The 12,038-nt window shown below is 41.9% G+C and overlaps 1 protein-coding gene across 2 annotated transcripts in view; it reads right to left on the bottom strand.

Moving 5' to 3' along the window:
• WWP2 (WW domain containing E3 ubiquitin protein ligase 2) overlaps positions 1-12,038 on the bottom strand; it is a 103,047-nt gene that overhangs the window by 45,327 nt on the left and 45,682 nt on the right. For both annotated transcript variants that reach the window (XM_006091167.3, XM_023756003.1), the window contains one exon: positions 7,721-7,848. In XM_006091167.3, coding sequence (XP_006091229.3) covers positions 7,721-7,848 — 128 coding nt within the window. The remainder of the gene's footprint in view (positions 1-7,720; positions 7,849-12,038) is intronic.

The raw sequence follows: 12,038 nt of genomic DNA, 5'->3' as shown, positions 1-12,038 counted from the left end.
TAGCCAGTTTTCAGAATAAAACTGATTTCCTCACATCCTCCAAAAATGAACAATGACATTCTGACTGGAAACATTGAGGGGAACACTCTGTAGAGTATATGATTGTCTAGCCCAGTGATGGCGAACCTTTTGAGCTCGGCGTGTCAGCATTTTGAAAAACCCTAACTTAACTCTGGTGCCGTGTCACATATAGAAATTTTTTGATACTTGCAACCATAGTAAAACAAAGATTTATATTTTGATATTTATTTTATATATTTAAATGCCATTTCACAAAGAAAAATCAACCAAAAAAATGAGTTTGCATGTCACCTCTGACACGCGTGTCATAGGTTCGCCATCACTGGTCTAGCCAGTAGGCTGTACTCCTGAAGCTAATACAAAAACAATATTGAATGTAAACTGTAATTGAAAAATAAAAATTTTAGAAATAAATTGTAAAAAAACAAAAAAAGAATTTTTTGTTTAAAAATCACTATGAGTTCTTGGATTTAAACATATTTAAAATATTTCAATCCGTTGTGATTACTGTTCTTACTGAAACTAAAATTGTCCCCATCTTTGGCTGTGGTTAGCAGAAAAGGGAAGGGGCAAAGCTCAAGTTGGCTTGGAGTTCTATGGAAAAACTAGTGCAGACAGCATATATATTATTGAAGAATATATATGTATATTCAAAAAGTATCTTGGAAAGAATCACAACGGTGACTGCTTCTGGAGAGGGAACTAGAGGCTGGAGGACTACAATAGGAAAGAGACTTTCTTTACACAGTTTAAGCTTTTATACTTTTAAACTGTTGATAACCTGCATATACTGCCTATTAAAATAACGATGATGAAACTACTGACCAGGAAAAGAACAAAAGCAGAGCCCCATGACAGCCCATGGGAAAGACCCTCCAATCAACACTGCTGTCCATGCAGCTGCAAATGAAGATAAGTCTGCCTTTCACTCACTGGAGTAGCTCATCTGTTTTAGAGTTTTGTGCTGCACCTCGAGTTCAGATTTGTAAATAGAATAGGAAAGTCGGATATTCTAGCGCTGACAAACTTGCTGTGTCCGTGTTTATACTATCCTGCTCTTAGAACATGAGAGCTTGAAAGAACCTCAGAGGTAAATCTACCCCATCACAGCTTATAGTCAGAAAAAACTAAAGTTCAGACAATTAAATTAGTGGCCTAGAGTCACCTAACAAGCCATGATGTGGATCGTCAAAGACACAAACTTAACAATTTCATCAGGCCTTAGAGAATCACTATATTTTACATTTTAGCTCTATTCAATATAGCCAATACTCCCTTATTAATCCTAATTGCTGGATGTATACAACTTATGTTTCCCAAAAGACAGTACCCTTCTTCAGAATGGAGGCAAATTCATTTTCCTTTGTTTTTCATGACTTCCACTCTGTACTTCCTATGTTCTTGCTTACACATCTTTGCTCAGCTCAGCCCTCCTCCCTGAATGCCCTCCCCACCACTTCAACCCAAACTGATCCCCTTTGCAGGACCCACCGCACCTGTGGTCTCAGCTAAGCCACACAGCCCCTGTGACACCTGCTGTGTTGGTTGGCCCTTGGCTGATGGTGTCTTTTCTGCTTCTAGTCCTGAAACAGATTATCAGGTAGACGCCTACTTTTCTGCTTCTTCACATTGCCCATAGTTCTTATCAAAATGGCATTCAATGGATATTTGCTCAATAAATACTCGTTCAATAAACCTAATAATCTAGCAAATGATATCTGAAATAAAACCATCTCACATCTGTATAACATTACTATTTATAAAGGAGGTTCTTTTTTAAAGTTTTAAATTTTCGAATAATTTTTAGATTTAGAGAAAAGCTACAAAGATAGTATGCCCTTCACCCAGTTTCCCCTAATTACTACCTTATTTAACCACAGCACATTTGTCAAAGCTAAAAAATTAACATCAGTACATTACTATTAACTAAACTCCGGACTTTATTTGGATTTTGTCAGCCTTTCCACTAATGTCCTTTTACTATTCCAAGATCCAGTCCAGGATCCTGTGTTGCTTTTAGCAAGTTCACTTTCATCACCTCATTTATCCTCCTAATAGCCTCATGTAGAAGATGTTGTTATTCCCATTTTACTGAAGACAAAACTGAGGCTCACAGAGGTACCATTCAGAGTGGTGCCATGCAGTCAGCAAGTAGCTGAACCAGAACTCAAACCCAGAACACCATGAAGTAAAAACAATGGAAGTGGGTGGGGAAAGAGAAATGAAATGACTTAGATGACTTTCCTGTATAGGAAGAAAAGCTGGGTACCAAGATGAGAGGGTAAATGGGGTAAGTAGGTAAAATAGCAGTTGAAAGGCCTCTGGTTTGTGCAATGATGGGTATTTCACAAGGTTCCCTCTGTGGTGTTGGTTAAATATTCTAACTTCATGAATCAAATATTCATTCAGGGCTAAGACTCTATTATGCTAGTCACAGTTAGTCAAAAAGAGATCAGGAATTGGAAGTTCTTTTTCTTAATCCTAGACACGCTGCCAACTCACTGTGTGTTCCAAAATCTTTAGGTGCGTGTGATGTAGCACAGTCTTTTCAGGCCCCCAACTTGGGCAAGAGGAAGGCGCTTGCCAACAATGAAAGCTTTTTAAATTGAAGATCAGCTTGTAACATATACTCCACAATAAAGCAGTCAATATTTCTCACCCGTGAATATAAGAAATGCACCTCCAATATAACTGATCACTCAGCTCTTCACAAGAGCAACCAAAACTAGACTCAACCAAAACAATTCGATGGAAAAAAAAAGAAGAAAAACTTAAGAATGAACAGCACCATTCCATGTTACCTAATGGGAACATTTAATCCTTCCTGGCCAATATATAGATTCATGCCATTTCCATTTCTATTCCACCACGCTTCTAAGAATTCAAAGTCTGAATTTGTTTTGAAAATGTATTACTGTCAAAGAATATCATGGAGAAAAAATAACAAGGCAAAACTAGCCCTTCCAGACATTAGAAAAACATACTATAACACGTCAATAATCAAAATCACATGACACTGGCTCCAAACTGGAAATAAAGTAAATGGAATGTGTAAAGAGTCCAGAAATGAATTCTCACTGCATATAAGAATGTGGTAAGTGATAAACACTAAGAAAAACTACAATGAGAAAAGAAAACCATTTAATTAATGTTTATAGGAAAATAGGACCCTGATATAGAGAAAAATTAATTTAACCCAGTCCTCATTATACTTATATATGTACAGATACAGATACACCACTATAAATTCCAGTGGGATAGATCTTTTTTAACATAACATCATGAAAAAAAGTAAAACAGAATAAAGTATTTATTCCCTCTATAGACCAGAGAGAATCTTTTCACTTCTGAGGCAAAAAGTAAAATTGAAAATATTAAAAACACTCATACATAATGATTTTTTAAATTTTTAACTTTTTCTACAAAAGCCACAAAAAATGAGGTAAAAGACAAAGCAATGATACAGGGGAAACTTATCACCATAAACATAACAAAAAACTTGTACCTACATACTTTACACCCATTAGGATGGCTATTATCAAAAAATGGGGGGAAAACAAGTATTGGGGAGGTGGAACACTGGAACCCTCATTCATCGCTGGTGGGATGTAAAACGGTACAGCTGCTCTGGAAAACAGTTTGAGGGCTCCTCAAAAAGTTAAACAAGGAATTACCCTATGGCCCATCAACTCTGTTCATAGGTGTGCAGCCAAAAGAACTGAAAGCCTGGACTCAAGCAGGTTCTGTACACCCATGTCACAGCAGCACTGCTCACAACAGCCAAGAGGTGGACCCCATCCAAATGTCCATCAACAGGTGAATGGATAAATAAAATGGAACAATTCTGATACATGCTACAACATGGGTGAATCTTGAAAACATTATGCTAAGTGAAATACACAAAAGGACATAGACAAAAGGACAAATCATTCCATTTATAATATGGGGCACCTAAAATAAGCAAATTCATAGAGACATAAAGTGGAATAGAAGTTGGCTGGGGCTGCGGGTGGGAGGAGAGGAGAATGTTAGTGTTTAAAGGGTACAGAGTTTCACTTTGGAATGATGGAAAAGTTCTGGAAATAAATAGTGATGTAGTTGCACAACACTGTGAATGTACTTTGTGCCACTGAATTGTACACTCAAAAATGGTTTAAATGGTAAATTTTATGTTACACATATTTTATCACAATTTGTAAAAAGAAACTTGAACCAAGGATATATAAATAAACTTCCAAATCTCCAAAGGATAATCAAACACTATGAAAAAGTCACACAAATAGAAAAGAAACAGTCAAGCAACTAATAACAAGAAATGCAAGAAGGTTAAACAATGAGGGGGCACTTAATACTTCTTAGCAAATAGATAAACCAGTGTTTAGTACAAGGTTGTAGGAAAAAATAAACCTCGCATACCACTTGAGGAAAATTTGACACTGCCCTGTGACATATGATTGCTTCAAACCTTTCAGAAGGCAATCTGATAATATACATTAATCTCATTTTAAAAATTCATATCCTGCCCTGACTGGTTTGGCTCAGTGGATAGAGCGTCAGCCTGCGGACTGAAGGGTCCCAGGTTCGATTCCAGTCAAGGGCATGTACCTTGGTTGCGGGCACATCCCCAGTAGAGGGTGTGCAGGAGGCAGCTGATTGATGTTTCTCTCTCATCGATGTTTCTAACTCTCTATCCCTCTCCTTTCCTCTCTGTAAAAATTCAATAAAAAATATATTTAAAAAATAAATAAATAAAAATTCATATCCTTTGACTCAAGAACTTCATTCAAGAAGAAACAAAGCTGGGTGCAAAGATGTCTACATCAGGATTTGGTTTTACAATGGGGAAATACACTAGGATTGAGGAATGGTTAAAGGCACTATGGTGTATTAACTGTGAAATAGTAGGAGGTCACTAAAAAGGGGTAAACGAAGAGACCACAAATACATAGAAGCATGTATAAAAAAATAACAAAGTGAAATCTATCCATACTGTATAATTATAACCATATGAAATTATTTATGAAGATAAAAACTAATGTTGATTGACAGCTTACTGCATTCTCAGGCACCATACCAGACACTCTACATATGTTATGAAATTTGTTTCTATAACAACCCTATGAGATATATGAATCTTGTCCTAATTTTATTAATGAGAAAACTAAGGCCCTGAAAGTCCCTGGGCTCCATGCACATACCACACATGAGGGATCAGAATCTGAGCGCAGCCCGCGTGACCCCCACACCTATGTGCATGGAAATCACACTGAAGAGAGGAGTGAGAGATGTCATTTTTCTGAATAAAGTTTTCAATAAAAGAAGAAAAAATAAATCACTTCACAGGAGTCTCAATGAAGTGCTATACCATTAGTCTATTTCTCAATTCCACCACTTTTAAAACTTAGGAATATTATATTTATACAGACAGGCTGCCACTCACTTTCATTTTATAAAAAAATGGTTACTTTACAGTTGTGACAACACAAAAATACCACCTGGAACTCAACTCCATTTTTGCCCCAAATGTCTTTTTCATGCATAACTGCAGGGCACAGCCAAAAGGGCTTGCTAAATAAACCTCGGATGTCTGTGGAAACATTTCCTGGCGGCATGGCTCCCGACCACCACCACTTTGGAACTGCTCCTCTCAGTTCTAAGAGCAACGTGTTGATGGATGGAGCATTCATATCCTCAAAAACCCTTCTGCTCTTGTGCTGCCAAAGAGGGGGGCTTCTGCCTGCTCCCCAGAGGGAAGGTGAGGTCTTTCTGTACCCCTTGGACAGACATGAAAGAGCCTACAAAGTCAAGGCTGGCTGGGAGGCAAAGGTGAGCTGTCATCACAGCAGAAAGGAGAGAGGAGAGGAGACAGAAGCCAAGACCTTCGTCTTTGAACAGGCAGAAATCCCTTAAATGCAGCAACTGTCCTCCGCAGATGGGTTCTGGGAACAGTTTGGGGATTCAGATGCACCGCCATGAAACATTTCCAAGGGGTTACGGATCTTTGGCTTTCTGGGGACATGGCTGGCACCTGCCTCGTCTGCTGAAACATAATATTCCTGGAGATAAGGGCAATATGCAAAGGTACCTAAAAATAAATGTCAGGGAAATACAGATCTGTTTAAACATCAAGAGTGACTCAAAGACCATCACCACATAAAGCCAATTCAGCAAGAGTTTTCATAGGAAAAGCAGAGGTGGCTAAGGGAAACCAGTATCCCCCGAAGAACAAAGTGGTTGGAATCACGGCCAAGGCCTCCAGGAAACAACTGGTTCCAAGGAGCCGGTTTCCCTGGCCCACTCCCACCAGCGCCTCATTTTTCTAGGGGAAGCATGCATACTGGCGCTCACAGAGATGCACACACTTTTCTGCAACACGGCCCACGGCCACCACCTCGCCATCCCCTTCGCACATTTGGCAACATCCACACTGTGACTGAATGGTTCCAGTACCCGGACATGGGGTGGCACGGGAGCGCCAGGCAGGCTGAGCCAGCGCCTCCAGCTCATCCTTGTCCTCAGGGCTCAGGGTGAGCTAGTTAACTCAATTCCTTCAGGCAGGTCCCCAACTCCAGAGAGAAAGTCAGGCCCCCACACATGCAGTGAGCTGTGCAGGACACAGGCCACTCCACCCACAGTCCATGGCAGGCAACCGTATCACTGAGCACCCTGAGCCATCAGAGGGGCACTGCAGCCCTCAAACGGTGCTGCCAGAGAACAGAGTCATGAAAAAGTAACCCAAGTCGATTTCTCCTACTCGAGCCTCTCACACAAAGGGCCATGACAACGCTCATGTGGAGAAGCTATGCTGCTCCGGACCTCCTGTCCTTCATGTCATCACAAGCACCTACAAAATTATTGCAGGTGTCACTTACCAATTTAAACACCTATAGTTTATCGAAGCAACAGCCACATGCCCCTTCCCAGCTGCCCCAAGTTAAGACAAATTACCAAATGACCAGCAGTCACTAAAAATCTGACAATTTTCAAGACGCTTAGAAAAATGAAGGGTTGTGTTTTGTTTGCCTTTTTCCATTTCAATCCAACACTGACCTGATGAGACAGAAGGAAAGCATGACAAAAAGTGAATTGTTTTGAAATAGGCCCTTCCCTTCCCACTTACAAGGAAGCAGAGCGAGCTAAGTGCAGAGACGGTCTATGTGGATGTGGAAGGGCTGTCTATTCTCAAGTGGCACAAACTCTCACTGAAACAGCCACAGAATCCTCCCCCACTCCCCCCCGTAGCGGTGTGGCTTTGCCCCTGGTCAGCCTCCCAACCGTCAATAGTGCTGCCATTTTCTCTAACTCAGCTCCTAGCAACAATACTCAGTTTCCTATCTCCCTAAGTCTGATCATTTCCTTAAATGAAAGACAGAAAAAAATGTGTCATGTAGAAGTAAGATATCCTCTCCCAATGAAATCCAATGTTGATAAGAAATGAATACAAAAATCAATATTTTTTATTTCTGTGCAAAGAAATATTTTAGAAGAGTCCTATGGAGACTAAGCTTACCTATACAGAGTATGCCAGAGATAAAGGAAGACAGGTCAACGGAAAGACTGATGGATTCGAATTCATCTTAGTATTGGAGTCTTCTCTCATCCCCCCCACATTTTGACATAGACAGAACCCCGACTCCACGTGAGAACAGGTTAGAGGCCACTGATTCAGTCCGGGCTGGCATTCTGGGCTGTCACTCACCTGTGCCATTGGCCAAGCCACTGTGGCTTGGGTTCTTGACGGGCTGGCGGTGCCGGCTGTTAGTACCAGGACTTCTCTCGTCGGTTGCTGTGGCTGTTCTGGCTGAACCACTTGAATGTCTGTGCGTCCTGGGGGTTCAAAGTATAAAGCAGACAGATGTAAGTTACTGTGGGGAAAAAAGAAGGTATCCCACCTAAGTCACCGTATTCCCTCTCTCGCTATTTATTGGAAGTAAGACCTTCAATAGCCCCTGTAGTCTTTGACTCAACAGATGCTGGCTTCAAACAGAGAGACCCAGGTAAGCTTCCTTCTTGGGAAAAGCCCAGAGGCAACTTTGGGTAAACTTTTCCACTTGAAGTAAACAAATCCAGAGTGAATTGCTCCCACATCTGAAATAACTGGCAAAATTTCCTGTGACCATCACATTATTTTCATTGGGCTCAAATGTAAGAAATAAACAAGAATCACTAGACCACTGGACAGGGTACGGATGACACATTTTTTCCTGTTAGGCAGAGCCCAAAATTTATCCAAATCCATTTTCTCTTTAGTTAAAAAGATGCTTCCTTTCGGAACAGAAGTCAAGGGACATTAGACAGCTTAGCCAATGCATATGTTGACGTGTTTTATCTAGAAAAGATGACTCCACAGTCCATCCAAGTAAAAGATACAATGCAGAAAGGGATCTGCATCGCAAGGAGAGTGGGGGATCTAACAACAGAGAACCTGTCTGACATCTTCAGAGAACACAAGGCAGCAGGCAGTATGTGTTCTCACATGCCTGTTGTAACTTGACTTCATTCACTCGGTGAAAATGGCTAAGTCTCCTTGCCCTTCAGTTTGGCAGTTTTATCAAAGGAGATTATTCTATTACTTAGTCATTATATAATACTTTACAGTAGTGAGATGATTTAAATAGTATCCAGTGAGGAAAAGACCACCCTCTCCAGGCAGAGGAACCAAAGTCCAGAGAACAATCTAGTCCACGTGACATGGGGTAGAGAGAACACTATCAACAATAAAAGTACTAACGATGACTATGGAAGTATATACTATGCATTGAGCTGCAACCTTATATTCCAGGTACCTATGGTATGCTGCACACTTTACAAACATTATCTCATTTAACATGGCAACCCGAGAAGTAGCTTACTATTATAACGCCCATTTTGCAGATAAGAAAACAGACACAGAAAAGTCCAGTAGAAAGTTAGCAACTGAGAAAACACTCATATTCAGGTCCTTGAAGTTTGCCGCCTGGGGTGGGAGGTCTGGACTTTAGCTGAATCCCTGCCTGGTGGTTCTTTCACTAGTCACTTAGCCAGTGGTGAGATGAAGAGCTCTAACAGAAAGCTCCTCACACAGGGAGGTGCGGTACCCATCAAACACCTCTGCTGGTCAGACTCCAGCCCTGTTAGGTGGAACAAGCCTGCAGCACAACTAACTAGAACAGCGGTTCTCAACCTGTGGGTCGCGACCCCTTTGGGGGTCGAACGACCCTTTCACAGGGGTCGCCTAAGACCATCGGAAAACACATATATAATTACATATTGTTTTTGTGATTAATCACTATGCTTTAATTATGTTCAGTTTGTAACAATGAAATTGGGGGTCACCACAACATGAGGAACTGTATTAAAGGGTCGCGGCATTAGGAAGGTTGAGAACCACTGAACTAGAAGGTTCCTAGAATTGTCTCAACTGACTAACTTCTGTAGCACAAGAAACGAATTTTTCCAATAAGATGGGCATAAGCCAGTATGTTAACTGATTATCTTTGGGTGTTGAAAATATGGATGCCTTTAGCTTTTCCTTTTGTGTTTTCCTAAAATTTTCTAGCTTTCTTCATTGAGCTTGTTGTATACTTTTGAACAAGGAAGAAAACACAATTTTTAAAAAAGAAAAAAATGGTTTTTCTTGGGCCCACACAACCAAGGAAAACACCAAGAAGCCTAGCCAACCCTGGAGTCCTTCTTACCTAAAGACTGCGTGGCAGTTAAAAATGGGTAGAGAGGGCACAACTGAGCTATGGAAATAAAGATTTAATTTGGACTCTCTTTTTCCATCTTATTTTTCCCTGAGCTAATTTCATAAATCAAAAGCTGTCAACCACACCTCAGTCAAGAAAAATATTTCAAAGTCCCCACTTCATGGGAAGAAATGTTAGTATTGAGCATTTTACCACAACTCCTCATCGAAAGCAAAATGGGTGCAGACAAGTTCCAAAGGGAAATTCAGGCTTTAGCCACTGGTGAATGTGTGTCTATGTGTTGAGGGCAGAGAGCTTGAGAGAGATAAAGTTGGTTAATGGAAGGTTTATTTCAGCCAAGAATCCCCTTAAAAGGACAAAAAAGCCTCTCTAGTTGGTCCTCCCAGCCCACAGCGGAGGGCTGTGTCCCTCAAGGAGCAGCATGCCATGTGGGCAGCATGGAAAAATGCAACATCAGTCCCATCACACACACACACAGGCTCTGACAAGCCCATGATTACGTCCAGTTGCCAGGCCCCTTGTCCCTCGGAAGAGCAGCTCGGCATGACAACAGAGTGGGTTCCATTACTCTCCTGGCTCCTCCCTCCCTTCCCCGAAGGGGCATGCGGTCAGAGTCGAGAGAGAATACTTTCAGAAATGTTTAACCACTAATGATAGCAGCTTACCCTGAATGACAGGCTGGAGCAGAGCCGGGATTAGCCCATAAACCAGGGGCAGCTGGGACCACTTTGTATGAGAGCTGCCGCCTCCCTGCCTGTGGCCCACCGCCACCCTTTCTCCCCTCACCAAACACACACACACACACACACACACACACACACACACACACACACACACACTCTTCCTTTGCCCTAAATCTGGAGCTTCCACTTTTTCCTCTTGAACTACCTTTAAAATGAGACTCTCAGAAGGAAGAGTAGGCCTCAATGTTTGAAGAAAATCTTCTCTTCAGCAGTTTCCCCTCTTGGAGGACTCGCTCAGCCCTTAAACGTTGGGATTGGGTCATGATTAAAAGCTGGCCCAAATGCTGAAACCGCACACCATAAGCCAAAATAGTATCAGGACAAAAGCGGGGCGATGGGGTGGGGATGAGCTGGGCTCCACCACAGACAGCCTGGCTTCAGCTCTGCCAGTGACTTCAACCTTGGCCTGATCTCCACCGTTTGGGGGCTGGGGGTTAGGGAGGACGTTATGCCACCCTAGGGCAGTCAGGAGAAGGTGGAACAGCGAAACCCCACAAATGGTTTCAAGTCACCTAGTTACAGACATTCAGCTCTCTTTGCAGCATGCCCTTCTCAATGCTGGTGTATCTTCCCTTAAGTTCCTCCCCCGGAAACTGAGGCCTCCCTAAGGAACGCCAATCAAGGCCAAGGCCCTAGGAGTCTCTCTCCAAGCTCCTGAAAGTGGATCTGATGCAGGTAAGGTCCCCAGGACCGGGCTCTGGGCTGCCCCTTGACATGCAAGTTTTGACATTCACAGTGTTGGCCTCAGTCCTCAGCTGACCCTGACCCCAACAGCCTTGGATACCTGGGACATCTTGAATTCCATTCTATCATCATTTTCGGAGCACTAGGCCCTAATCTAGGTCTAGCAACAAAACAGAAACAGTCCCTGACCTCAAGGAGCTTACGTCTTAGTGGAAATGCAGTGATTTATAATTTTGCTCAGACACAAATTTGCATCACACCCTGCTATGCTGGGGTGTGGGAGGGGGGCACCTGCTAGCCAGTGAACCTGGATGACAACCTGGGATTGTCATCCCAGTGCAGCTTTGTTGACCATTGTCACATATGCAATACTTTATGAGCAGTAATTCAACAAACAAATTTTCTTTGTTTATTTCTTAAAAAGGAAGCCAGCCCTACCACTGGTAATGTAAGTGAAAATGAAGAGCCCAAAAAAGTGATGGCTTACAAGCCAGACACAAAATTTTTGGCTAAGTTAAAAAGTGAAATTCAAAATTTGGTGGTGACTCTAGAAACACTTAATAAATATAAGGATTCTTCAAAGACTGGGGACGCATCTCTCCTAAATGTCAAGAATTCATGGCTGGCCCTAGCTGGTTTGGCTCAGTGGATAGAGCGTCAGCCTATAGACTGAAGGGTCTCAGGTTCAATTCCGGTCAAGGGCACATCCCCAGTAGGGAGTGTGCAGGAGGCAGACGATCAATGATTCTCATCATTTATGTTTCTATCTCTCTCTCCCTCTCCCTTCCTCTCTGAAATCAATAAAAAAATAAATAAATAAATAAAATAAAAATCCACCCACTGGGTAAAAAAAAAAAAAAAAAAAAATTCATGGTTGACCAGACACCCGGTGACAAGCACA

The sequence above is a fragment of the Myotis lucifugus genome, unplaced genomic scaffold, assembly GCF_000147115.1.
Source record: "Myotis lucifugus unplaced genomic scaffold, Myoluc2.0 scaffold_88, whole genome shotgun sequence".
Classification (NCBI taxonomy): domain Eukaryota; kingdom Metazoa; phylum Chordata; class Mammalia; order Chiroptera; family Vespertilionidae; genus Myotis; species Myotis lucifugus.
This window is presented reverse-complemented; position numbering and strand designations above follow the sequence as displayed.